A 27,996-nucleotide genomic window follows, 5' to 3' on the forward strand; every position below is an offset into this window, starting at 1 on the left:
TGGGCCTCAGTTTCCCCATCTGCAAAACTAGAGGAAGGGTTGGGCCACATGGCCTCTCTCATCTTGGGACTCTGAGCTGACAGTGTTCCTCTCCGCATCTTCCAAAGGGTACGTTCCCCCTCTCTCCTGCCCCCTCCCCCTAGCTTCCTCTGTGTGGCTGCCACTAGCCAGGGAGAGGTTTCAAGAAGCCAAGGAGGGGGCATACCGGGGGCATACCACAGGACAAACAGGACTGTCTTCTGGCCAGTTGCTAAAGGGGTGGGAGGGAGGAGTCCTCAGGGATCTTGTTTCAACAAACGTTTCTTTCCCGAGGAGGGAAAGGCGGGGGGAAAGAGGGAGAGGGACCTATTTAAAGCTACCCTGTTGCTTCGTCTGTCTCTGTCTGTCTGCCAGCCGGCCAGTGTGGGCTTGGAAGCCTCCTGGTGACTTCTCCAGCCTTGGTCCCCTCAACCACTCTGCCCCAAGATGGGCCGTGGGGTGAGTATCCCAAAGAGCAGGGGCCACTCTGTGGGGTGGAATACAGCTCTCAGGAGGTAAGATAGGCTGGAAAGAAAGGATGAGGTGGGACTGGGGTGTGGGGAGAGGGGAGAGAGAAGAGAATTTGAAGCTGGAAGTTCAGTCTCCAAGCTACAAGTGTGCACAGATCCCAGGGTCCTCATATGCCCCAGTGCTCTCCTCTTCATCACCAGCCCCCCACATCAGCCCACAGACACTACACAAATCCCATCCATCTCTCGCTGTACCCCATCCCTGCGTCTCCATCCCCGCTCCTCCCAGACCATCCCCTAACCACCCACATCACAGCATCTCCTCGCTTCAGTCTCCGCCTGCCAGCTGAAGGCAAGCTTGGTGCTCAGTCCTCCTACCTTTGCTACCCCCCAAAAATATCCATTCTTTGGGGAGCCCTGGCTGTACAGGGTGGGGGTCCAATCTGAGGTTGGGGGAAGGCAGTTGAGCATCCTACTCCTGGAGTCACCAAGCAGTTCCCGACAGCAACTCCAGGTGCCCTGAGTGCCAGGGACAGCTGGGAGGGGTGAGAGGAGGAAGATGAATGTACCCCCAGTCCCCACCCCAGCGCCCCTCCGGATGTCCCGGGTGGCCTTGTCCTCAGGCTCTGGGCCATGGCCTTTGAGGACTTTCCCAGCGGCTGGTGAGAGCCACTTGTCTCCCGCCCCAAACCGCCCCTGCCCATGGCAGCCTGCACCCCTGGGTATGCCAAGGGGAAGATTAACAGCTATGACGGGGGAGGGAAGGGGACAGGGAGAGGGCTTAGAATTCGTAGAAATTAAATTTCCATATGGAGAAAAGTGACCCAAACCCTTTGTATACTCGGTCTGGCTGTTTTCCTTTTGTGGGGTGTTGGCAGGAGAGGGCATGGAGGGAAAGGATATGGAGAGCAATAGGAGGCCCTGAGGAAAGGGGGTGCCTGTGGGGAGTTGTGGGGGAGTCTCTGGGCCCGGGAGGGTTCAGGCAAGGACATGTTATTGCACAGAGTTTAGCAGCTGGGAAAACTCTAGTCGGGACACCAGGGTTCCTGAGCTTGGGTAGGAGCTATAAATAGAAACAGAATGTGTGTGTGTGTGTGTGTGTGTGTGTGTCCACCACCCGTGTGTTCTCCATAGGCTGGAATTTATACAGACATAGGTGAGCACCTGTGATTGCATCTCAGCAGGCAAATTTGTTAACGTACAAGAAGGGTTTACCCAAGCCTTCAAGCATCCACGAACGTGGACATTCCCACATGCAGTTGTGGAGGGTCTGCGAGCTGCCCTTAGGAGCTGGATGTGGGGGTCAAGGAGGAAGAGGTCACAGCCGTGGGAAAATAGGCTGTCTTGGGCTTTTCAGCTGCACCTTGATACCCCAGGGAAAAGGAATCCTCAGCAGAGCGGCAGTATCTCCGAGGGAGGCTCCAGGGTTGGCTGGGTCAGGGAAGCCCTCCACTCCCCAACCTCAACTAGAGTAAGAAGCAAGGGAGGTAGCCCTCTACTGCCTCCAACTTAGGACAAGGTGAACTCAGCTCAGGAGGTCCTGCTTGGGAAGCAATTTGACCTTGACCAGGGGACCCTGACTGCCTAGGATCTGTCTTTTTACACCCTAAAAACAAACAAACAAACAAGCAAACCCATTCCCATCAAGTCGATTCCAACTCATAGCAACCCTATAGAACAGAATAGAGATGCCCCCATAGAGTTTCCAAGGAGCACCTGGTCGATTCAGACTGCTGACCTTTTGATTAGCAGCTGTAGCTCTTAACTACTACACCACCAGGGTTTTCTTTCATACCCTAGCATCTGTGGAATTTTTTTACCCCACTCCAGTAGCTATTAGTGAGGCGGGGGGAAGATCTGGTTCTCCTGAGTTGAGAGGTTCGGTGAAGTGGGGGTACTTAGGGCCTGGAGCTTGGAGTCCAACTTGCCAGGAGGTCCCTGAGGAGGAAAAGCAACCCATACCCAAGTCCCCACTGTAGTGTTCATTTCACCTCCTATCCATTCTTCCCTGCAGCTTCACCCCACAGCAAGGCCTGTCTCCCCATCACTCTGTGGCAGTGAAAGGCAGTGTGGGAGTTGGGGGAAGGGGCCACTCTGGTGGGAGGGAACCCAGCCTTTCCAGCTGCCACAGAGAGCCTGAGGTGGGGGGAAGGCTGTCAGCTTTCCAACTGCCCCCACTCTGTCTCAGCCTCTGGCTTTCTCAAAAAGAACTCTCTGTTTTCCTCCAGCATTCAAGGCCCGGACAGGGGGGCTGGTGGGTCAGATGGGGAGGAGCAGAGGGAAAGGGGGTGCCCTTGCTTCCTCTCTTTCTTCCCTGCCTGGGCAGCCACTGGCCCCAAATCTCTGCAGGCTCCTGGCTGCAGAGCCTGCGTTCCTTGCCAGGACAGGAGGAGGGGGCAGGGGCAGTATGAGCCAAGCTCGGAGGCTGCTGGAGAACAGGGTGGGGGCTCAGGAAAGGGGGAGCTGTAGTGAGATGCTTAACTCAGCCACAGTCCAGCATGCCAAATGTGCACATGCCAGCAAGTTCTTAAAGCGCATGCATTTGATTCTAATTTTCAGGAACATTATTTCGACGTCTGAATGTACAGAAACTCCCCTGGGCTCTTCTCCCTTGCCCCTAGTCACAGCCCCCACCCTCTATGCATGGGCCCCAGCCCTGCTCCTTTTTCCCTGAAGCTCCTCAAGGGCCAGATGAAGCTTGTTCAGCCTCATCTCCTGCCTCTGGCCCTTTCCTTGCTTTTCATCCTTTTCTCAGCCCTGTACCACTAAGAAGAGAGTTCGTGAATCCAACGCATTTCAACCCATTCAATGAAATGGACCTTCTTCAGTCACCTGGAACTATTCACAAGCCCTTCCCCACTTTTCCTCTTGGGGTGCTTCAAAGATGACCACTAGTCTTTTGGAGGCCAAGAATATCCTTGATTCATAGTGTTTCCGAGGGGAACAAATGCAAGGTTTACTGCCCACCTTTGCTGAGAAGAGCCCTTCTGAGCAGCACTGCCTCCCTCCAAAAGCTCACATTGTTTGAGGTCATTAGTATATTTGGGGACAATAGTGTCTGCCTCTCACCATGCTCCTTGCCCTTTTTCCTGATTTCACTGGCCAGACTTCTTCTACCTCTCATGGCGTTTGATTTGTGATCTCTTGTCAGGGCAGCTGCCACACTCCTGGGACTTCCCTGATCCTTTGATGGGTAAAAAATGCATTATTCTGCCCCAAAGGGCAAAATACTTCAGCCGTAGACCCTACCCAGGTATCACTATTTACGGGGAAAAAAAAAAGTACACCATAGTATGGGAAGTTTATTCCTGAAAGCCTAGCACCGTTCTTAGGGTCCAATGAAGGGAGGCAGTGGGCAGACACTGAGTAGGCCCTCTGTGACAAGGACACTATGTCCGGGGGGGAAGCGGGGAGGAAGCAGGACTGAAAAGTTGTCTTTCTGGGACACCTGTCATGGCCATTCCAGGCATTCCCAGGGCCCCTCCTATCCTATCACCCCAAGACACCTCCTGTTGAAAGGAAAAATCCCCCACCCTCACCCTCAGACATTCCAGTGCTGATAGGACCACAGATCCTGGAAAAGAAGGGGAAAATGGAGGTCCATGAGCCTACAAAGGTCCCTGGGTGGTACAAACAGTTAGGCTCAATTACTAACAGAAAGGTTGCCAATTCCAGCCTACTCAATGGTACTGCACAAGAAAGGCCTGGAAACCTGCTCTTATGAATATTACAGCCAAGAAAACCCTATGGAGCAGTTCTATTCTGTAACACATGGGATTGCCATGAGTCAAAGTTGACACGACGGCAACAGGTCATGAGGCTACGGTTAAAATATTCCTCAAGAGAAGACCTAGAAACTGTGAAAGACAAAAATGAGAGAGCTTCCAAGCATAACCACACAGGAAAGAGGAGCAAGGCATTTAAACCAACTTAAGGGAAGCCTGTGGCCCGTCAGCCTCCATACAATGCTGGAAGTGGGGAAGACTCTCGGAAATGCCACCCCTGCTGTAGTAAGGGAGACCTGATGGCACAGTGCTTAAGAGCTCAGCTGCTAACCAAAAGATTGGCAGTTCAAACCCACCAGTCCCTCCTTGGAAACCCTTTGGGGCAATTCTACTCTGTCCTATATGGTCGTTATGAGTCGTGAGAGGCAGGAAGCCATCTGCTAGTCCTATCTGTTTCTCCCCCAATCTGATCTTGCCAGAAGACCCGAGAAAGCCTGGACCCAGGCTTTAGTTCTAGATTCATTCTCAGAGCCAGTTTCTTACAGTATTTTGACAAATGAGGCCCAGTTCACTGCTTACGCAATTGTGCTTTGGGACCATGAGTTCTGTGACTTGCCTCTTGCCCCACAGCAGCAGGCCTGCCCAGCAGGATTGGGTTCATATCTCTAGGACACACTCTTCCCCTCCAACTACGGACTTCTCACAGGCCATCGGCCCTGCTCAGTCCATTTCTGCCACTCCACTACCGGGCCCTACCACTGCCCACTCTCCTCCAGACACTTCCCTGCTCTAACCCTCTGGCTCCCCCAAGACTCTTACTCCCCAAACTCCTGTCTCCATTCCTCTCTAAGGAAAGTAGCCATGAGGTTGGGGCAGACATTCCTACACAATGTTTCTACTCCCTTCCTGAAATCTCCTACATCGCCTAGCATGGTGATTTCCAAAGCTTTCATGTATTTCGTTCTGTGTTTAGCAGCAGGGCCCTTTCAACACACCAGATCTAAGCAGAAGCCCAAATGCTAAACAGCTAAGAGTCTCACTCCTAAGTCCTGACCCCCTCAGCCTTACCTGCCCCTCTGCAGGGAGCTCTGAAGTTCAAATGTGGAGCCCATGGTTCTGCAAATAGTTTGCAAACTGAGAGCCTGGGACCCTCACTGCCTTTGAATCCACTGACCTCACTCCAGATGCCTGGGCTCCCTGGCTGTCTGGTGGGAATAGTGGCTTCAGACACACTGCTTTGGTCCTCCCTGACTCTGGGCTCCTCTTTCTCCCATAGGCCGGCCGTGAGTACTCACCTGCTGCCACCACCGCAGAGAATGGGGGCGGCAAGAAGAAGCAGAAAGAGAAGGAGCTGGATGAGCTGAAGAAGGAGGTGGCCATGGTGAGGCGCAGAGTTGCCCAGGAGGGGCCCCATGGCGGAAGAGCCGCTAGCAGTCCACCCAGACTGAAAAGCTCTGTGCCCACCCTCCACACTCCTCACCTTCCTACTTGTCCCTCACTGCCTTTCCATGTATTCTAGACACACACACCCAGCCTCTTTCCCCAAAGTAACTCTACCTCCTGCCCCCAGGATGACCATAAGCTGTCCCTGGATGAGCTGGGCCGCAAGTACCAAGTGGACCTGTCCAAGGTAAGCTGAGGGGCTTCGGGGGAGGGAGAGGCTGTCTAGCCATAGGGTGCCAAAGAGGCAAGAGAGCCACGCAGTGTCAGGGTGGAAGGAGCCTTCAAATTGTAATCAACCCCCTTTACAGATGAGAACACTGAGGCCCAGAGACAAGTGACTTGCCCAAGGTTGTACGGCCTGTTGGTGGCAGATCCCCTGCTTTCTAGTCCATAACTCTCTCCCTTGCACCTGGAGCCCAGGACTCCTTAGAGCCTAGGCCCCAAAGACCCTCAGGATAGTGACACACAACCTCTCACAGGACTAACATACGTGAAACGGTCAGATAGTCCATCACCATTATTACGGTGATTTACTGGGCCCCAGCTACGTACCTGGCACACGGTGATGAACACATCACATAAAAACATTTCTCTAATCCTTACAACCACCTGTGAGATAGGTATTTTAGACCTATTTCTTAAAGCAAGAAGACTCGGAGGAAGAGCAACTTCCCAAGGTCTCATAAATAGTAAGCGACAGAATCAGATTCCAAAGTCCACCCGCCTGAGGGGTAAAATCATTCATCAAATATTGAGTGAGTGCTAACTTCCTCCCGGAGTCCCTGGGTGGTGCGAACGGTTAATGCACTCGGCTGCTAATTGAAAGTTTGGAAGTTCAAGTCCACCCAGAGGTGCCTCAGAAGAAAGGCCTGATGACCTACTTCTGGAAAACCAGCCGTCGAAAGCCCTTTGGAGCACAGTTCTGCTCTGACACACATGGGGTCGCCACGAGTTGGAGCTGACTCAACAGCAACTGGATGGGTTACTTTTTAACCTCTTACTATTGGCCTTCCCTGACTGCACTTTCTAGAATTCCATGCCTCCAACCCTTTAAATTACTTTATTCCCTTAATAACACTTCATTATCTGGCATTAAAATATATTTGTACATTTGTTGATGGTGTGTCACCTCACTAGAACATAAGATCACAGGGGCAGGGACTTTGTTGGTCTTAGCCATCTCTGGACCCCCAGAGCTGACACCAGGGCCTGGCAGGTGGTAGGTGCTCAATACAGGTTTGTTAAATAAATGAATGAACAGATGTAAAGTTGAATAAGAAGTGGTCCCTGCCTTCAAGGAGCTCAGAGGCCAGTAGTTAAAAGACATGTAAACAGAATTCCAATGGAATGTGGTGAGGGCAGCTCCGGAACCATACATGGGCTACGATGGGGCTGCAGAGAAGAACAGCTGAACCAGCCTGGGGCTGGGGGACCAGGGCTGGGAGGCTTTCTGTAGGAAGTGACAGGTAATTGTCAAAACCATGTGACACTGATGATCAATAATGTAGGACCCTCCTGAATCCTTGATGAGAGGGGGAATATGAAGGAAGGGAGATGAGGGAGGAACCAATTGAGGTCTTTCTAGGAGGCTTTATCCAGGCTCTCTTGAGGGGGAATGTTGTGGCCCTAGCCAAAATGTGTCTCAATCCAGCAATAATCAGAGGTGGAGCCACAGTCTATATTCTCCTCAGTCTTCAAGGCCCCCAAGATCCATCACGAATGTCACCTTCTCTGTGTGGCCTCTCTTGAAGGTCTCCTACTCCTTCTAAACAAGCGGCATCTTTAGTTTCCCCCTGGACATTCTTCTCCCACTAAGGAGCTTATGGGCAGTGGGGAGGGCTGGGTGGATTCTAGGGATGCACTCCCACAACTCTCCTTGCCTCCCACAGGGCCTCACCAACCAGCGGGCCCAGGACATCCTGGCTCGAGATGGACCCAATGCCCTCACTCCACCCCCTACCACCCCCGAGTGGGTCAAGTTCTGTCGCCAGCTTTTTGGGGGCTTCTCCATCCTGCTGTGGATCGGGGCCATCCTCTGCTTCCTGGCCTTCGGCATCCAGGCTGCCATGGAGGATGAGCCATCCAATGACAATGTGAGCCCCACACCTGACGCTGGACCAGCCCACCACCCTGCCCTCCAGCCCTCAATCCCCAACACAGTGTATGTGGGGGGCATAAGGAGGCAGGGGGCAAAGCCTCCTTGTCACAGCCCCACAGCCCCTACACTTAAGGCTGAAAAGAGAGAGGCTCTAAACATCTTTATAAAGTGCTCACACACACACACACACACACAATCATTAATGAGTGAAATGGCCCCTCCCTGCTCCCCTCCCACTTAAGTGGGCTTATCTGCATCCTTGAGTCTGCATTCCTTGGAGAAGTCCTACTCCTGGGAACTCCCTATAAGACTTCGCTCTCCCCTTCCTATCTTAGGAAGCCGAGGGCTGGAAGATTGAGGGGAGATTGGAGGGAAAGACCTTGCTCTACCATTCTCATCCACAGTCACACACAATGGTCTGGGCTCTCAACCAAGATGACAATGAACGTTCGTTCCGAATTGCAATTGCCCCTCTGAGTTGGGAGAAGGGCAGACCCCTCAAACTCTTTCTCCCCATCAGCTCTATCTGGGTGTAGTGCTGGCAGCTGTGGTCATCGTCACCGGCTGCTTCTCCTACTACCAGGAGGCCAAGAGCTCCAAGATCATGGATTCCTTCAAGAACATGGTGCCTCAGGTAGATGAGAGGGCTGGGGCATGCAGTTTCTGGGAGAGTGCAGCTCACGCCCTCTCAAGTCTTGTGCTCCGAGGTAGAGGCCTGAAGCCGAAAAAAATCTGCTGTCCACGCCAGGACCTAGTTTTGTTGCTAAGTGGGTGGCGTTTCTCCTCTCCCTTGGCTGAGGTTGGAGGTGAGGTGGGAGAACAGCAGGAGAGGAAGGCAGGGGTGGAGAGGAGCACTTGATGAGATCTCCGTGGCCTCCCCACAGCAAGCCCTCGTGGTGCGGGAGGGAGAGAAGATACAGATCAATGCAGAGGAGGTAGTGGTGGGAGACCTGGTAGAAGTGAAGGGTGGAGACCGCGTCCCTGCTGACCTCCGTATCATCTCTTCTCACGGATGTAAGGTGAGGAGGCCATGTGGATCTACTGGTTTGGTCTAAGAAGCTGGTTGTATAGAGCTGAGACGGGCCCTGTTAGAGGCTTAAAGATTGGGAGGCCCAGGTCCAAATGTAAACACCCCTCCCTTATCCACCAGCTGAGCCTTCCCTCAGTATATAAAACCCAGAAACCTAGTGCCGTTGAGTCGATTCCAACTCATCATGAGTCCCTCAGTATATAGTGCTTGTGTATTGTCTCCTTGTACCTACATGTTATGAACGCTCTGTGCCTGGGACATTTCTTTGATATCCACTTCATAAAAAACCAAACCTATTGCCGTTGAGTCGATTCCGACTCATAGCAACCCTATAGGACAGGGTAGAACTGCTCCATAGAGTTTCCAAGGAGCACCTGGTGGATTTGAACTGCCGACCTCTTGGTTAGCAGCCATAGTGCTTAACCACTACGCCACCAGGGTTTTCACATCTACTTTATAGCAATCATATGTTGAGTACCCATTATGTGTCAGATGGGTTATATATATGTACGTGTGCTATCTAATCTAACTCTGCAAGAATGGCATACTCATGCAGGGCTGTTGCATGTGGCCGCTTAGCTTGTGCTCTGGACAACCCCAGGAGGCGCCATTTTCATAGAATACAGTATTAGTGGTGCCCCCTGTAGTTGTGCATTGCAGTGCTTCTTAATCCATCCCTCATTTTACAGGTGAGTGAATGGAGGCTCTGTTGCTTAAGCAACTAGCACAAGGTCACATAATAAGTCAGTAAGAGCCAGTATTTCAAACCAGGGCAGGGGAAATATCTGAGTAATGCTATAAATATGTGATGAGGGCAAGTGTAATTTTGTCCCTCGTGTCCTGGAGATTGAAAGTGCGATGGGAGTCAGGAGACAGCTGTGTGTGCACGAGTGTGTCTGCCAGTCTGATGACGACACATCCCCTTGCCCTTCAGGTGGATAACTCATCCCTCACAGGCGAGTCAGAGCCCCAGACCCGCTCCCCGGAGTTCACGCATGAGAACCCTCTGGAGACCCGCAATATCTGTTTCTTCTCTACTAACTGTGTTGAAGGTGAGAAGCTAGCCTGCTAGTGGAGCACCCCATCCTGGCACCAACTAAGGGGAGAGTCTGGGTCCTAAATCTACAGTCAAGGGTGGGGGCTGAAGTAATACTTATTTGACAGCATCTCTGCTATAGATGAAGGAATTGATGGATCAAGGACCCCTGAGTATCACAGAAACTTCCCCCCACCGCCACTCCCCTCCTCCCCCCAACAGAAATGGTGCCACCACTGGCTAGGGGCAGAACGACTCTGTGAAAAAGTTATCTTCCCACAGGAAGATCCCCACTTTTGTCCATCCCATGACTGAGTAGATTCTGAAGATTTCAGATTTTGGGCCAACTCCCCTCCTTTCCCCCACCCCCCAAGATGTCCTAAGCCAGCCCTGACTCCCAGGAATCTCTGAGTTTGACTGATGCCTTCCATTTTTCATGGTTCTGGGACAGGTTGCTTCCTTCTCTGACCCTTGCTTTGACCAGAGCCCAGGGCTGGGGGAGGGTCAGGAGGCCTTTCAGTCCAGGTGAACACTTCGGCCCTCCTTCAGACTGCATCTCATCTTGTGTTGCACCAGAGGAAATTGTTCCCCATGTACAGGCTGCCCAGTTTGCCCCGGCCTTGTCCTGGGTTCTAGAGATGAACGAAGGCTGAAGAGAGCGCCTGGAGCTGCCATCACTTATGATCAGGGTCCAAGCAACCAGCTGAACCCCGTGACCCATGTGGTCATCCAGTGAGCTAAGTCAGGGTGGGATCTGAGAAGTAATAGGGGGTCACAGGTGGTAGGAGCAAGAGGTCTCACTGGATCATGAGACGAAGGAGGCTTATTTCCCCAACTGCACACCATTCCCTTCCCTTTACTCAGTTGTCTTCTGTATATTGTGCTTCTCTGAGCTTTTTTCCTCCTTCAGCAAGTTGGAAAATCACCACACACCAAACTTCCTAAATTTTTAATGTACTGAGATTCTGAAATTGACCCTACATTTCATACAACTGCTTGGTAAAATATCCCCATTGCTTATTCTGAAATTGCCTTTGAAAGATGAAAGGCAGTGAATGGAACTAACCTTTGTTGAGTGCCTACCATGTGCCAGGCACTGGTCTGTGTGTATTATAGCGCTATCTTATTTAACGATTATTCAAACAAGGATTCAAACCCAAGTTTGGCTGACTTCAATGTCCATGCTCTTTCTCCTGTATCACACTATCCTCCCCAAAGATCCCTGTAATGTCACTTACGTATCAGTAATTGCTTAGCTTCTTTAGATTTATGCCTAATGTTGAGAAAGAAAATCTTAGCACTATGTAGAAAATCCATAATGAGTGCTGTATTTTGTGTTCATAATATACTTTTAGGTCATAGCGAGCATGAGCTTGATGACACTGAAGTGGCACAGGCAATATTTTTACTTGTCTTATTGAATCTCCTCGGTTTGAACTCTAAGATTATCTGCAAGGCTCCTCCCCAAGCCCAAGTATTATTGAAACCGGGATTGGCAATCTATGCAGGGAGGGTAAGCCCAAGTGAGGCACAATATACTGAAAGTGACCTCCGGGATCTGAGTCCTTGACTCGTTTATTCTGCAATGGTTTTCCTTGCTTGGGAAGTAGGATGGGACCTCAGCTCCCAGAAGCCGCAGGGTACTCAACCTGGTGTCCCCTCCTGTGTTACAGGCACTGCCAGGGGCATCGTGATTGCCACAGGTGACCGGACAGTGATGGGTCGCATAGCCACTCTGGCCTCAGGCCTAGAGGTTGGGCGGACGCCTATAGCTATGGAGATCGAACACTTCATCCAGCTGATCACAGGGGTGGCCGTGTTCCTGGGAGTCTCCTTCTTCGTACTCTCCCTCATCCTGGGCTACAGTTGGCTGGAAGCAGTCATCTTCCTTATCGGCATCATTGTGGCCAATGTGCCTGAAGGGCTGCTGGCCACTGTCACTGTGAGTGGGACAGGCTCAGGTGCCTACAGGGGAGGGTCTGGCTACCCTGTCCTCAAAAGCAATTGAGGCACAGTTGCTTCTTGTTTCTCAGCAAGTTGTTTTCTTCTACGCCCTAAATTCATATATAAGATGCTGTACGCAGATTATTTCATATGTGGCTCAGACTTTTTGTCTGACATATCTCAGTTTGGGCTATACTTTGGACTCATTTTCTCTCCTGGAGCCTGTGATCTTCATAGCCCAAACTCACGGCTGTTGAGTTGATCCTGACTCATAGCAACCCCATAGGGTTTCCAAGGCTGTAAATCTCTATGGAAGCAGGCTGCCACATCTTTCTCCCAAGTGGCTTCATGCTGGCCCTTTTTTTTACCACCCACATACTCATCTCTCTGCAGTAGGATATTCATCCTGGCTAACTCTCCCATAGAGCCTCTCTCAAAGGTCACCAATGACTAATTAACAAATCCAGTGACATTTTCTCAGCTTCCATGCTTAACTCTGCTGTGGAAATCAATGCTGTTGTCCACTCTCCTGGAATTCTCTTCTTTGTCAGTATCTGTGACATGCCCCTATTCTGGTTCTCCTCTCCTCTGTCCCATGTAGGGTCTCCTCTTTCTCCTGCACACTGAGGCTCACACCTCAGCTCTCTGTGCTTCTCTTTACACTCCCTGGAGTGAGCCCAGCTCCTCCCACAGCCCCCAGTGCCGCTGCTGTGTGGAGGCCTCCCAGACCCCTATGCCCAGCTCTACCCTGGTCCTCTCTAGAGCGCCAGTCAAATATCTTAAACTCTCTACTAGAAATTTCCACCTTACTATATACCCATGAACTCAATTCAACACATCTGAGATTGAACACATTTACTATTTACACCTAGGTCCCGCCCACTAATGTTTACCGAGTAGGACCGAGGGAAGAGAGATAGATCCCAGGGTCGAGATAAGGTCATGGGCAACTTAGCTCCAGGTTTAATCCTTTCTTATTCTCCTCTCTCTACCAGGTGTGTCTGACCCTGACAGCCAAGCGCATGGCGCGAAAGAACTGCCTGGTGAAGAACCTTGAGGCGGTGGAGACGCTGGGCTCCACCTCCACCATCTGCTCTGACAAGACAGGCACCCTTACCCAGAATCGTATGACTGTCGCCCACATGTGGTTTGATAACCAGATCCATGAGGCTGACACCACAGAAGACCAGTCTGGTGATTGGGTGCTCCAGAAGGGAGTACAGGGGGTTAGAGAGTATTCAATTTTAGACATGTTGAATTGAGATCATGGGTATGTCCCAAACCCAAACTCATTGGCACTGAGTCAGTTCCAACTCATAGTGACCCTATAGGACAAAATAGAACCACCCCACAGGGTTTCCAAGGCTGTAAATCTTTATGGTAGCAGACTGCCACATTTTTCTCCCATGGAGAAGCTGGTGGGTTCACAGCCGAGCACTTAGCCACTGTGCCACCAGGGCTCCCGTGGATATGTAGTAAGGTGAAAATGTCCAGTAGAGAGTTGAGGATATTTTACTAGAACTCTAGAGAGGACCAGTGTAGAGCTGAGCATAAGGGGTAAGGGCATTGTGATGGCAGGGTGGGTGGAGGTGAAATAAAGGCTCTGAAGAGGAGCCAATTTCCAGTTCTTCCTCACTTCCTCACAGGGGCCACTTTTGACAAACGATCCCCCACATGGACAGCTCTGTCTCGGATTGCCGGTCTTTGCAACCGTGCTGTCTTCAAGGCCGGACAGGAGAACATCTCTGTATCTAAGGTAGGGGCCAGAACACAGAACAGCTGTGGCTCTAGGTTGTATTCAAAGCCTATCCAGCTTTCCCAGTTGTACCCTGTGGCTGCTTTGGGGGCTTTAGGACCCTCCTGACCTGACCCTCCCTCTCCCCTTGCCCTACTGTGACACTGGATTCTCTTTTGGCAGCGGGACACAGCTGGTGATGCCTCTGAGTCAGCTCTGCTCAAGTGCATTGAGCTGTCCTGTGGCTCAGTGAAGAAGATGAGGGAGAGGAACCCCAAGGTGGCAGAGATTCCTTTCAACTCCACCAACAAATACCAGGTCTGGATGGGGTGCCACGACAGGAGAAGAGGGAGGGACAAAAATGGGTATATGAGCAAACCAAGGAGGAATCACCAGTAGGAGGAGTGGGGCATCAGAGGATCATGTCCCCTCACTCCTGCCTCATACCCTAGGGCAAACTGAATACATGTCTGGTTGACTCATATCCCCTAACTCCTAAACCAACCTTCATTCCTTACTAAAACCTGTCACCCTCTCAGCTCTTCTTCCCATAGCTCCCTGACTTCATCACCCAACCCTCCCATCCCCTTCAACTGAACCATACCTCTGTAATTTCCTTGTGGTCTCCTCCTTCAGCCTTTAGGCATTTATGAAATGCTAAGAATGTGGTCTTAGCCATATTCTGGATAATCCAGAAAGGTAACAGGAGATCAGTGCAACTATTGCATGGTGCGGGGGATGCCTATGAGAGAGCCTTCCAGCCCCTAGCCCAGTGCTTATTTCTTAACTGATCTTAGTAAATATTTGTTGAATGAATGAAGATCCTAGGGGAAGGTGACTTTCAAGTTACACGAGTTGGGACTATAAGATTCAGACATCCCTTCACACACGGAGATTCTCCCTGTGTTGACATTTTTGATGGGTTGGGGATTACATTATTAAGGGAGGCTTTCTAACCAGCAGCCTCTGCTCTGTACCAGACCCTGTGCTGGACATTGGGGCTACCAAGACGAGTATGGCCCCTCTGTAACAACCTGTCCTCTCTCCAGCTGTCCATCCATGAAAGAGAAGACAGCCCCCAGAGCCATGTGCTCGTGATGAAGGGGGCCCCAGAGCGCATCCTGGACCGGTGCTCCACTATCCTGGTGCAGGGCAAGGAGATCCCACTGGACAAGGAAATGCAAGACGCCTTCCAAAATGCCTACATGGAGCTGGGAGGATTGGGGGAGCGTGTCCTGGGTGAGGGGCCAGAAACAGGGGATAGGGGCTGAGGGGGGAATTCCCATGCCTCAGCAGCATCCCCGTGGTGAGGGACTCTGAGGGCATCCGGGCAGCCACCTCTCTGCTCTTACCCCTCCCCTCTGCCTCCTGCCAGGGTTCTGTCACCTGAATCTGCCATCTGGAAAGTTTCCTCGGGGCTTCAAATTCGACACAGATGAGCTGAACTTTCCCACGGAGAAGCTCTGCTTTGTGGGGCTCATGTCTATGATTGACCCTCCCCGGGCTGCAGTGCCGGATGCTGTGGGCAAATGCCGGAGCGCAGGCATCAAGGTATGGGCCTTATTCTCTCCCCTCTATCCTCCCCTCCCTCACGCCAAAGGCCAATGGACTACAGAGGCAGCTGCCCTGAGGAGACCCAGGCCACTGGTGGCCTCCTTCCCACTGACTGAGACAAGAAGCTGTCTATCTGCAAGGAAAAGTGAACTCCTGCCTTGGTGCTCCCACCCTCATCCCTTGCGCTCAGAGTGACCAGTTTCCATGCCCATCCTCTCCCTCCCTGGCACAGCTAATTGTCCATCTGCATATGAGCCCTTCCATTCAGATTTCAAGTACAATCTGGCATGCCTATCTTAGGGACGCGAACGTCTTTGTGCTTCCCAACTGTTGCTCACTCTCTCTAGCTATTCGGGATGGGATTAGTAGGCTCTGATCTGCTGAGTCTCCCCACAGCCCAGTAGACTGGCTTCAGTCCTCATCCCACTCAAGCAGACCTCTCCAGAGTTCTCCTGGGCAGGATTGCCTCTCACTGACCGCTTCCTCTTCTGCACTATGTTCATTCTTCATTCAGCAAATATTTATTGTTTACCAACTGTGTGCCAGGCACTGATCAAGGTGCTGGAGCTCAACAAACAAACAAACAAGCAAAAATTTCCTCCACCATGAAGTTTACTTTCCTATTTCCAAGATATTGCTCTTCACCCTCCCCCTTAACCTGTACGGGTCGCCAATTCTGGTGCCGTCACTTGCTCTTCTGTTTTCAACATCTCACCTATTACCGAATCATTTCAACTCAGCCTGTCTACTGAAGGCCAGGTACAGTACTAGGGATTGGAGAACGAGAGGTGAGTAAGACACAGCTCCTGGCCTCCAGAGCTCATGGCCTCTCAGAGAAAGTAGATGTCTTTACAATTAATCACAGTACAATCATAATAGCTACAGCCATTGAGCACTATAACAATAAAAACAGCTAATGTTTTTGAGCTTTTATATGAGTCATGTGCTATTCCAAGCATCAAACCTATATAATCTCATTTAATCTTCACACCAATCCTACGACAGAAGTACTAGTATTTCTCTTTTTTACAGAGAGGGAAATCGAGGCACGAAATAACATGCCCAAAGTCACACAATAAGTGGTAGAGCCAAGATTTGAACCAAGGTGGTCTGCTGTCTCTTAACCATCACACCAGAGGACTTGGTGTTTGTATGTATGGTTATGAGGCTTCTGAACCCTGTAACCACTCCGTCTCTGATGTAAAACAACATGAGACTCGGAGTGAGTAGGTAACTTTCCCAAAATAAAACTGCCAGTAAGAGGTGCATTGGGAATATGAAACCTCATCAGCTTGACTGGAAAGCCCCATGCCCTTTCTGCTCCATCAGGCTGCCTCTCGCTGTGATTGGAACGATCACAGAGGCATGGGCAAAGCACCTCTGTGGGAGCTCAGAGCAGACAGCAGTTAATTCTGCCCCAGAGAACTAGACGGTGTTTTACAGAGGGCATGATATTTGATCTCCAATTTGAAGGTTGGAGAATATTGTGTAAGGCGGTGAGGGAGAGGAAGGCATGTCAAGATGAGAGAACAGCGTGTACCCTGGCACGGGTGGACTGTACAGGCGCTTATGTGTGTTGGCGGGGGAGAGGTGGCAGAGGAGCCCTGGGGATTGAGACTGGAATGTTGAGTCAGGGCCACTTGGAAGGACTTTGATTTAATGCCAAATTGGCTTAATTCTATAGTACACAGAGCACCACAGGTGTCCCAAGGCAAGTCTAGTTTTTAGGAGGATACCTGCATGGAGGTGGGACTAGATTTGGGGAAGACCTAATGTCAGGGAGATAGGTAAAGAGGCCATTGCTATAGTTCAAGCATGGAATGGCCTGAACTAGGGCAGCAACAAAGGAAATAGAGAGAACTAGTTACATTTGAGAAATGTTTTGAGAACTTGGTGACCAAACTGGATTGGGAGGTGAGGAAGAGTTAGGAGACCAAGTGGCAGAGTGAATAGAGAGGGTAGTATCTAAGGTAGGGAGTAGAGGAGGAGGCTTGGTGGCATGGTGAGAAGGGAGATGGTGAGTCCAAAGTTGACCCTAAGTTTGAAGCATCTATAAGGCACCCTGGGGAAGATATTCCAGGAAAAGTTGTATTATGGTTGAGAGTTCAAGAGACAGAGAGAGAGTCAGGCTGGGAAGTTGAGTCTCATTAGCACATGGGAGCAAATTAAAGATTTACTGTATTTTACTACATTTACCTGGAAGAGAATACAGGGCAAGAGAAGAGAGGAGAATGAAACCCTAGGCCGCACCAATGTTTGGGGGCAAGTAGAGAAAGAGAAACCAGTGGAGGAAGGGAGAAGGTGGTAGGATACAGCTAATAGTTACTGAGCGTCCACCTAGTGCCATTTAATCTTCACGACAACGTGGAAAGTAGGAATCGTCTTCTCCACTGAGCTGAGACCCAGAGCAAATTGACTTGTCTAAGGTCCTATGTCTGGGAAGCGGTAGGTCAGTGTTTAGACTTAGGGCCGACTCCAAAGCCAGTGCTTTTTCCACTGTATTAAGCAGCCACCCTTCGAGAAGGTTGGGAAAGACCATGAAGACAGGGGGTGGAAAACAAAGAATACAAAAGCCCATGTAAGCCAAGGGAGGGTAGAGTTTCAAGAAGCGGTGGTCAACAATGTCAAATGCCTTGGAGGAGTCAAGCAGGATAAGGACTGCAAAGAAGCTTTTTGGGGAGGCCCATGTAGCCTTTGGGGCGCAGTTCCAGTAGAGTGGTGGGGGTGGAAGAGAGGGCAGTGGGGCCTGAAGGGGCTACTTTCTCAGTATCTGTCAGATTTGTCCCACAAACCCATACATGCAAATATATGCTAATCTATTCTGATCACCTGTGCTCATAATAGCCTCTTAGCTGGTCTCCCGGCTGCCAATCACCCTTCCCCTCCCCATCCCATCCCTGTCAGTTCTGCAACAATAATAATGAACATTATCATATTTAAGGCAGGTACCACCTTCTTCCAGTATCTTGGAGTGATGTCAGAGGCAGATGAGCAAGGCGGGTGGGAGGCAGCAGTGGGCTATCTCCATCTTATCCCTACTCCGTCCTAAGAGACTACCCACAGCAAATATATTGGATGCTAAGGAAACCAACCATGTCCTAAATTCTGGTCCCTCTGACTTTGAGCAAATCACATATCCGCCCTGAGCCCTGGTTTCACCTGTAAAATGAGGGAGTTGTTAAGGGTCCTTCCCGCTTGGATGGCCTAGTATCCCATGAACTCCAAACTCCAAGCTTCTCTCCCAGGACACCTTCATTAACTTGTTACTCTGTCATGGATGTTTTCCATGTCAGTGAACTGTCTCTGATCCCCTAAACACAACTTGTCATTGTCTCTTCCACCCACACACCCAAACACATACACATACACACAATTCCACTATTTTGACTGGTATCTACCAGCCCCAGACATCTAGGTCTTTTTCTTTCCCCGCTAGGTGATCATGGTGACTGGGGATCATCCTATCACAGCCAAGGCCATTGCCAAAGGCGTGGGCATTATATCCGAGGGCAACGAGACTGTGGAAGACATTGCAGCCCGGCTCAACATTCCTGTGACTCAAGTCAACCCCAGGTGAGGCCTTTGCCAAACTTCCCTGCCCTTCTCCCCCAGAGACTGCTCTGAATACCACCTCTGGGACCTTTACAACCCTTATCTCTGACCCCTCAGCAACTGGTTCCCCAGCCCTGAATTTGTTCCAGGCTGTGCTAATGGTTAGCCACGTAACCTTGGAGACATCACTTTACCTTCCTGAGCTTCTGATTTTGTTTGTTTGCTTCTTCAACTAGAGAATTAGGGTAACATCTACATTGCAGGGTTGCTATAGAAGCCAGGTATGCATGAAGCAACTAGCACAGTGCCTAGAAAACTGTACTCATGACTGTGATGATGCCACATGGTGAGGATTAGTGCCACTTCCTCAGAGAGAAATAGAAAAAACAGGTCACTGAGCATGGAGGCAAAGAAAGGATTGAAGCAATAGGGAGCCCGACTCAGCAGGGAGACGGAAGTGCTGGGGCAGTGAGGAGAGGCAGCAGGGCTGGCCCAGGCACCAGGGAGTCAGCCAGGCCTGCCCCTTCCCTCCAGAGAAGCCAAGGCGTGTGTGGTGCACGGCTCTGACCTGAAGGACATGACTGCAGAGCAGCTCGACGAGATCCTCAAGAACCACACGGAGATTGTGTTCGCTCGGACCTCCCCTCAGCAGAAGCTCATCATCGTGGAGGGATGTCAGAGGCAGGTGAGCAGGGCAGTGGCCGGCAGGGGTGGGCCACCAAAGACCAGAGTGGAGGGCAGGGACCTGAGAGGCAGAGGCCAGGCAAGGAATGAGCATGGGGCAAGAGGCTGGAGCATGGGGCAGAGCAGGTGCAAGGGCTTTATCCTCAAGCTCTGGCTGTATTTTATCTTCAGGGTGCCATCGTGGCAGTGACGGGTGATGGAGTGAATGATTCCCCTGCGCTGAAGAAGGCTGACATTGGCATTGCCATGGGCATCTCTGGCTCTGATGTCTCTAAGCAGGCGGCCGACATGATCCTGCTGGACGACAACTTTGCCTCCATTGTCACAGGCGTGGAGGAGGGTGAGGAGGCTACAAGGGCTGGGATGGCATCCAGGATGTCTGAAGCCCAATACAACTGCTTCCCTTGCCTTCTACCCCAATTAAAGAGGCAAGGAGTACAGGCATCCACAGCCTACTTTAAAAAAGACAGCTGCCGTCAAGTTGATTCCAACTTGTGGTGACACCGTGGGAGTCAGAGTAGAACTGCACTCCATAGGGTTTTCAATGACTGATTTTTCTAAAGTAGATTGACAAGCCTGTCTTCTGAGGTGCCTCTAGATGGACTTGAACCTCCAACTTTTTGGTTAGCAATCAAGTGCCTTAACTGTTTGCACCACCCAGGGACTCCACAGCCTACTTTAGCTTCCCTCAAACACAAAATCTTCCTCTCTTAGGAAGATGGGCAGCCACGCTCCAGGGGCTGGGGTGGGGAAAGGCCCCTCTAATCGCCCTGATGCCCTCAGAACCTCCCCACAGGCCGCCTGATCTTTGACAACCTGAAGAAATCCATTGCCTACACCCTGACCAGCAACATTCCTGAGATCACCCCCTTCCTGATGTTCATCATTGTCAACATCCCCCTCCCTCTGGGCACCGTGACCATCCTCTGCATTGACCTAGGCACAGACATGGTGAGGGCACGGGCTGGGGTAGGGACTTCAGGGCAGCCTCTTGGATGGCTGGGCACGGGCAGCAGATGGAAGGAGGCCCCACACCAGGGCGGCTGAGCAGGCTCAGTGGGCTCCTGTTCTGGTTAAACAGAAGCCAAGCACAAGGCCTGAATGAGTTGTGTTTCTCCGCCTCTCCTCTTGTCACCTCTCACATCCCTTCAAATGTCCCCCCTCCCCTTTCCATCCCGTCTCCACCCAGGTCCCCGCCATCTCCTTGGCCTATGAGGCAGCCGAGAGTGACATCATGAAGCGGCAACCCAGAAACCCCCAGACAGACAAACTGGTGAACGAGAGGCTCATCAGCATGGCCTATGGACAGATTGGTGCGGCTGGGCCCTGGGTTTGGGGCCAAGCCCCAAGAGGGCCCTTTTCCCAGCCTTCAGAGGGATGATCCCCAAGCAAAATTCCAGCATGGGGCCAGCTCCCCAGCGGTTAGGGAGTTCCATCTCTGGCCCATCCTGCTTCCTTCTCTGACCCAGGCCCTGCCTATTGCCCACTACCCACAGGAATGATCCAGGCCCTGGGTGGCTTCTTCACCTACTTTGTGATCCTGGCCGAGAACGGTTTCCTACCATCACGGCTGCTGGGAATCCGCCTAGACTGGGATGACCGGTCCAGGAATGACCTGGAGGACAGCTATGGACAGGAGTGGGTGAGTGGGGCCGTGTGCATGCAGGTACACATGTATGGGGTGGAGGGTGCTGAGCGCCTGGCAGAAGGGGCCAAATGGACTGGGTGCTATGGGTGGAATTAGTGCCCAGGGTTTAAACAACTGCCCTTAAGACATGTCCCACTATGCTCCTGCCCTTTCCTCTGACACTTTCACCTTTTCTCTGCCTGTCCTATCCCCAGACCTATGAGCAGCGGAAGGTGGTGGAGTTCACGTGCCACACGGCCTTCTTTGCCAGCATCGTGGTCGTACAGTGGGCTGACCTCATCATCTGCAAGACCCGCCGCAACTCAGTCTTCCAGCAGGGCATGAAGTGAGCGCTCCAGCCCCACTGGACACCCATCCACCCAGGCAGAGGGTGCTCTGGGTACACTCACTAATCCGTACAGCCTAGGCTTTCAACCCTGGGTCACCTCAACCTGTGGGCCCGGATCTGCCTGCACGGGGCATCGGGGAGGGAAGGGCGTCAGATTTTAATCACCCAGCTGTATATCCATCTATATGCATGTGTGCGGGGGGCAAAGTATTGGTGGTTCAGCGGCAGAATTCTTGCCTCCCATACAGGAGATCTGGTTCGATTCCCGGCCGATGCAGCTTATGCACAGCCACCACCTATCTGTCAATGGCGAATTGCCTGTTGCTGTGATGTTAAAAGGTTTCAGTGGAGCTTCCAGACTAAGGTGGACTAGGAAGAAAGGCGGTCTACTTCTGAAAATTAGCCAGTGAAAATCCTATGGGTCACAGTGGTCTGATTTGCAACCGATCATGGGGATGGTGCAGAAGGAGGTAATGTTTCGTTCTGTTGTGCATGGTATCACCATGAGCTGGCGGCCGACACAACAGCGGCTAACAAACAACAACAACATAACCGTAGCTGAGTTTGAAATGGACTAGAGAAGAGGAAGGAGTGTGTGACTGGTTCCGATGTTTCAATTTTGCTCCTAAAGTGTTCTCTGTAATGGTCCCTTCCACCTTCCTTCCTTTTCATCTTCTCTCCATACCTTTTTTCTTCCTTCCTTCCTATCCCCATCTCTTATTCTAGTGCCACCCACCCCTACCCATTGCCCAGCCCTAAATCCGAGGTCTCCTGTGCTCCCGTATACCCAGCACAGCTTTAGCACACAGCATTTGCCCTGTGGTGGTGTGGATATCTGTCTGGGGAGCTGTGAACTGCTCAGGGTCAGGTTACTATGTGCCGGGCATTGCACTAAGTGTTTTACATTGTTTAAACTTGCAGTAGCTCTATGACGTAGGTATTATTTTCACTTAATGGATAAGAGGACCCAAAAGGCTAAATGACATGCCTAAGTTCACCCAGTTGTAAAGGCCTGTCTACAAAGCTCAGAGTCTTGGTGGCTCATCTGTCACAGAGCCTGACTCCTGTCAGGTGCTGGGTACCTACTTCATGCCTGTAGCAGGAAGGGGGATTAAGTGCTGAGGGTATCATTCCTGTTTACTTTCTTCTTCTGTAAACCAAAACTCCCAAGTGAATTTTGTCACAATTTCTTAGTCAGGCAAGGAAGAAAAAGATGCCAAAACCCTGGTGAAGTTAATAGCATTTAAGATTCTGGGTAGAGGAAACAATCTGTTAGAATAAAGAAAATTAACATGAAGAAGGTTCCAGAAAGCTAAAAACACAAATGGGGAAAATGCAGTGAGAAGCATGTAAAGAGCAGAGAGTCCAAAGAAATTGGGTCCAGGTCTGGGGTCTGGGGCTTACTATACGCCGCATGAGGCACACAGGAAGCTGGGAACATACCAAATTGACTAAATCCAGCCATCTGAGATACAAATGAAAAGAAACAGAATGGAAGTCAGCCTGGGTACAGAGAAGGAGCACAAATATCAACATGTCACCTGGCCAGAGGCCACCTCGGAGTACCTGAGGTCACCCCTTCAGGGTCTTACAGGTGCTATTTCCATCATTTCAAAAAGTTGTATGGAAATGAAGCCTTTACCTATGAGAAGGCTCCAAGGCTTACTAAAATGTCACAGTTCCTAGGCAAATGAAAAGGTATCATGAAGTATGACGATTGGTCGCTAATCCGCAATTCTGTTTGGAAGCATGTCTGTTTCTAATTAACTTTAAATGGGGAGATATATTCATTGCTTATTTTAAAATGTGGCCTTTATAGAAGTAAAATAACAGGGGTCCTTAGTGAGTGAAAAGTTTGGAAACAGCTGACTTAAGTCATAAAGAGATATAGTACATACAAAGACAAAAGGTCAAGCAGTAATGGGACTAGCACTTCCCATGGTCAAGTGCTTTCCACATTGTATCTCCTGTAATTATCCCTGCAGCCCATATAATTACAGAGAAGGAATGTGAGGCTCAGAAAGGTTAAGATACATCGCTTAAAACCAAAAGCTAGCAAGGCCCCACCTGACTCCAGAAATTGCCCTCATAACCATATTCTATCCTGCTTTTCAATTCTGATACGTTCTTGCTCTTAGTTGCTGTCGATTTGATTCTAACTCATGGCGACCCCAGATGTGGAGAGAACTGCGCTCCATAGGGTTTTTGAGGCTTTGACCTTTTGGAAGCAGATTGCCAGGCCTGTCTTCCAAGGCACCTCTGGGTGGGTTCAACCACCAATCTTTCAGCTGGTAGTGGAGTGCTTAGCGGTTTGCACCACCCAGAGTTCCAATTCATATATTCAGCGTTATTATGCAGGGAGCTTCCCCTGTGCGCTCCTCTTTATTGAATACATACAACGAACAGCTACGGTGGCTATAGGAGACACTGAAAAAGTAGAAAACAGACATGGGCCCTGCACTGAAGGCGCTTTCATGCATCTTGTTAGATGACACTTTCACAGACCACGTGCCTGGAGCAATAGCAAGATTATAAACTGCACGAGGACAGGCCCTGTGTCCCCAGACAGGAGAATCTCGAGCACAGTGCACATCACTCAACACATAAGAAACGTTTATTTAATGAACGCATACATGCGCTATAGACAACAATTGGGGGGTTAAATTGGTAAACAGAAAAAGAAAATATGTCTTAGGTTGCATACGCGTGGGAAGAGGACATTTGAAGAGGACACAGGAAGATGTCGTTGATAGCCCTTCCCTGACTTTTCTTCTGTCTTTCCCTTTGACCACCAGGGATCTCCCTGGATCACTCCCTTCTCAGCCACCTCAAATGCTAAAACCAGAGGCCATCAAGTCAATTCTGACTCATGGCGATCCCATGCGTGTCAGAGTAGAACTGTGCTCCATAGGGTTTTCAGTGGCTGGTTTTTCAGAAGTAGATCATCAGGCCTTTCTCCCGAAGTGCCCCTGGGTGGACCGGAAGTACTTAACTGTTTGCACCACCCAAAAAAAAAGCTCCCTTAAATGCTACTCCTTCCTTCCTTTGTCTTTCCAGGAACAAGATTCTGGTATTTGGGCTCCTGGAGGAGACAGCGCTGGCTGCTTTTCTGTCTTACTGCCCAGGCATGGGTGTAGCCCTCCGCATGTACCCGCTCAAGTGAGTCTCTCTAGAAAGGGGCCCGAGCAAGTGGCATAAGCAAAGAGAATGTGAGCCCCTTTGTAGGATCCAAGATCTGGTCTATTCGTTTGGATCCTACTCTATGTGCCACCATGCCAACCTCTGATGACACTCTTCCTTCCCTGTTTCTTTCAGGGTCACTTGGTGGTTCTGTGCCTTCCCTTACAGTCTCCTCATCTTCCTCTATGACGAGGTCCGGAAGCTCATCTTACGGCGATATCCTGGTGGTAAGCACCTCGGCTCCCACCCCAACCCCAGCAAAGTTCAACCACCTCTGCTAGCTACCCCCTCCAGAGCTCCAAACCCAAACACAACTCCCACTACGATCCCGGCTCCTGTTCCTTGTTGCTCTAAGATCCTGGGCTCCCAGGTCTTAAGGACCCTGAGTCTTTGAGCCTGTCCGTCCTGTCCTCTTCCTCTCGGACTCCAAACCCCCCAGCTCACAGTGGACCTCCAAGGCCCTCCACCTTCCACGTTGGAATCACAGAACATCAGTTAGAAGGGCCTTTTGAGGCCATCTAGTCCAACCCCCACATCTGCAGATAAAGAAGACTCAGGGGTAAAGTTCTTTGCACAGGGCCATAAAACAAGCGAGTAGCAGAACTAGGACCAGAACCCAAGCCTCCTGGTTACCAGTCATCAACCAATGAGTTTTTTTTTTTTTTAAGCTTTTTTCTTTCTTTTTTTTTTTAATCACTCACCAGAGGTTGAAAATAGATGGCCTAGAAACCAAATACAACCCATGGATATTATTTGTTTGACCTGCACGATATTTTGGGGTTGGGGGGAGTCATCAATTGGCCCAGCACCTAAAGCTTGGGAGCTATCACATAAAATTTTAATTTCTGACTACTTTTGAAAAATCAGAAAAGCCGTCAGCCTCATGTCCACATTTCTGCACAGCAACAATGGACAGAAGTAGACCAGCAGCTGCCCCTTTAGACATGTTACCTGAATAGCCACTGTGGTATTGACATTTTTGCCCCTTGACCTACTCTATGCCCACCTTCCACTGTGCTAAATACAAGATCTCCCCTAAATGCAGGCCTGCCCTTCTTTCCTTTGCTCTACGGCCCCAGCCCCCTGGATCTTGTTCTTCCTCCCTTTTCGCCTTCCTAAAGCTACTTCCCTCAGCCCCCTTCACAAGGCTTCTTATTCCACCTGGCCCCCACTACCACTAGGACCTTTATCTCTTGCCTCCTTTTAAGCTCATGCTGCAACCCCCCACCCCCGATCTTTCCAACAGGCTGGGTGGAGAAGGAGACATACTACTGAGGCCCTTGAAAGAAGAACCAGGCACAGGAAAGATGGGGTGCCCTGGAGGTGTTGTAGGGATGGTGATGAAGAGGAATGGAAAAAACTGAACAGTATTTATGGGGAAGATTCAGGGAGAGAGAATGAGGGAACCCAGCAGGCTAAGTTGGGGGGAGCAGGTAAATAAATTTGGGGTGATTGCCCAATTGACCTAATTGTGAACAACCAGATCAGACCCTACATGTTAGGATCCCTCCCTAGATCCTGTCCCACCCACCCCACTACATCGTGGAATTGAGGGCGACTTCAGCCCTTCCCATTCCCTATCCCTTTACCCCTACCTCCTACTAGAACAGATTGGTATCCAAAGGCAGAGACCTGTCTAAACCCCAACCAAAAAACCAAACCCATTGCCATAGATCCAACTCATATCAACGTTATAGGACAGAGTAGAACTGCCCCACAGGGTTTCCAAGGAGTGGCTGGTGGATTTGAACTGCTGACCTTTTGGTTAGCAGCTGGGCTCTTAACCACTGTGCCACCAGGAGAAGGGAAACCCTCTCGGATCACTAAATGTCCCTTTATCTCTCCAGCCACACTCCACTTCCCACTTCCACCCCTCATTCTCTTTCTGTTCAACCCGGTTGCCTTCGTTGCTTCCCCCTCAGACCTTGAAATCACAAAGAGTTCCTCCTGGTGAATGCCTGAGGCTGGAAAGGGAAGCTCCTTGGATAGGCCAGGGTGTGTCTCCCAGTCAAGGCTAGTTAGAAACCTTGAAAGGAGAGCTGGGTAGCCACGTGGGAGGTCAGGGCACAGCTGAAGGAGGGAAACAATGAAGGAAGAGAGACAGAAGAGGAGAGAGATCGCGCCAATGACAAGACATCTGACATATCCTGAGCCTCCAGGTAGACACTGTGGACTCCAGCTCCGTGTCCTGCCCTTTTAGCATACTCTGCCAGCAGACCAAATTCAATCTAGCAGAGTAGGAGCAGAGGCAGGGCCAGAAGGCAACCTGGGGACCTTCACTGAGATTCCACACCCTTGTTGCCCTTGGTTAGCGGTTTGCTTGGTCTACAAGGCCGATGTCACAGAAGCTCCTGCTGTCTCAATCACATGTGCTTGGTATCACCACCCATCCCCCCTTTAGAATGCTAAGTCCTTGAAGTGACGTGTTTTTCCAAAAGGGATAGCTGCCAGTTCATTATCAGCACCTTCCAGACTCTTCCCCTTCGTGCCCATCCTTATGAACCTACATCCTTCCCAGGCACTGCCAAACCAGCCCTGGAAAAGGAGTTCCCTAGCTATTGGCCAGAATTGGGGTGGAAAACCTTAGGGAATCTTCCGGCATTCTAGGGACATGCAGAATCAGCCTAAATCATAAATGTGGTGAGAATCTTTGGGCAACAAGAGGGAAAACATTGTTAGGAGACTTGCCCTTGACCTCTCAGATGGCAGGGCTGTTTCTCCCAAGCTAATGCCCTTCACTCTGATGATCACTGTGCCCAGTTTCCCTGAAAAGGGGAGATACTTTTCCTTACTTGCCCCTCTCCAGCTAATGCTTTTGCTTTACACACAGTTGTGCCCATTCTCTAGGCCTGGCTTAGAAGACACTGAAAATGTCCTGTAGAGAGAGTCCCAGAGATGGGCCAAGCAAGTGAGAGAGAGACCTAAGGAAAATGGACGACCTAAGGCAGAAAGGAAGGAAGGACAAAAGACAAACACAAGGTCAGGCCCATAGATAGCCCCATAAGAGCTGTTATTTCATTGCACTGGAATTTTACTTTATCAGAAGTACCTTGAAATAAGTGGGTCATTGCCTTGGGTTTGGAAATCTTAATGGGAGACCATACTAATTTGGACCTGATTAATTTGAGGTTATTAACTGGACAAAGTTTATCTTTCTTTGCACAATCAATAAAAATGGCATTTGTTCAGTAAATTAAGAGCATAAACCATATTGCTAGCGGTGGCATATATAGTCTACCTAAAAGAAATGCTTTTCAAGCACTTTAGGAATACCCATTTACAAGTAGAAAATGCATGAGCTAATTATCATTGATCTTTATGTATTTGGTAAAGAAGCATCTACAGGACTTTTACTTGGTGACCTTTTGTAAGACATTAGTTTGAGGCACTACATATGTACTTGAAAATAATAAAGTTACATTTCTTTATGAAAAAAGAAATCCTTCCCATAATTCAGACTTCTGTAATTCATCCTTGCCTCCCTCCCCAATCGTGGTGTGTTTTAAAATGTGTACTGGGACATGACTTGGCTTGTAGAAGACAGAATTTGA

At 50.3% G+C, this 27,996-nt stretch overlaps 1 protein-coding gene across 2 annotated transcripts; it reads left to right on the plus strand.

The window, feature by feature from the left end:
• Positions 1–214: 214 nt before the first annotated feature.
• ATP1A2 (ATPase Na+/K+ transporting subunit alpha 2) lies at positions 215–27,898 on the plus strand. Of its 2 annotated transcripts, XM_064282799.1 has the most exons (23): positions 215–477; positions 5,490–5,594; positions 5,784–5,843; positions 7,546–7,749; positions 8,275–8,388; positions 8,639–8,773; positions 9,719–9,829; positions 11,451–11,762; positions 12,760–12,958; positions 13,411–13,520; positions 13,683–13,817; positions 14,549–14,738; positions 14,875–15,050; positions 18,490–18,626; positions 19,140–19,290; positions 19,461–19,629; positions 20,086–20,240; positions 20,479–20,602; positions 20,786–20,931; positions 21,132–21,262; positions 24,323–24,424; positions 24,581–24,672; positions 25,692–27,898. In XM_064282799.1, the coding sequence occupies exons 1-23, from the start codon at positions 466–468 to the stop codon at positions 25,718–25,720; spliced, it is 3,099 nt and encodes a 1,032-aa protein (XP_064138869.1). In that variant the 5' UTR covers positions 215–465; the 3' UTR covers positions 25,721–27,898. The 2 variants fall into 2 exon arrangements, with proteins under 2 accessions (XP_064138869.1, XP_003415228.2); XM_003415180.4 differs by lacking the exons at positions 24,323–24,424; positions 24,581–24,672; positions 25,692–27,898 and having other exon boundaries at positions 9,719–9,836; positions 11,494–11,762; positions 21,132–21,277.
• Positions 27,899–27,996: the final 98 nt, after the last annotated feature.

Source organism: Loxodonta africana, chromosome 3 (genome assembly GCF_030014295.1).
Source record: "Loxodonta africana isolate mLoxAfr1 chromosome 3, mLoxAfr1.hap2, whole genome shotgun sequence".
NCBI lineage: Eukaryota > Metazoa > Chordata > Mammalia > Proboscidea > Elephantidae > Loxodonta > Loxodonta africana.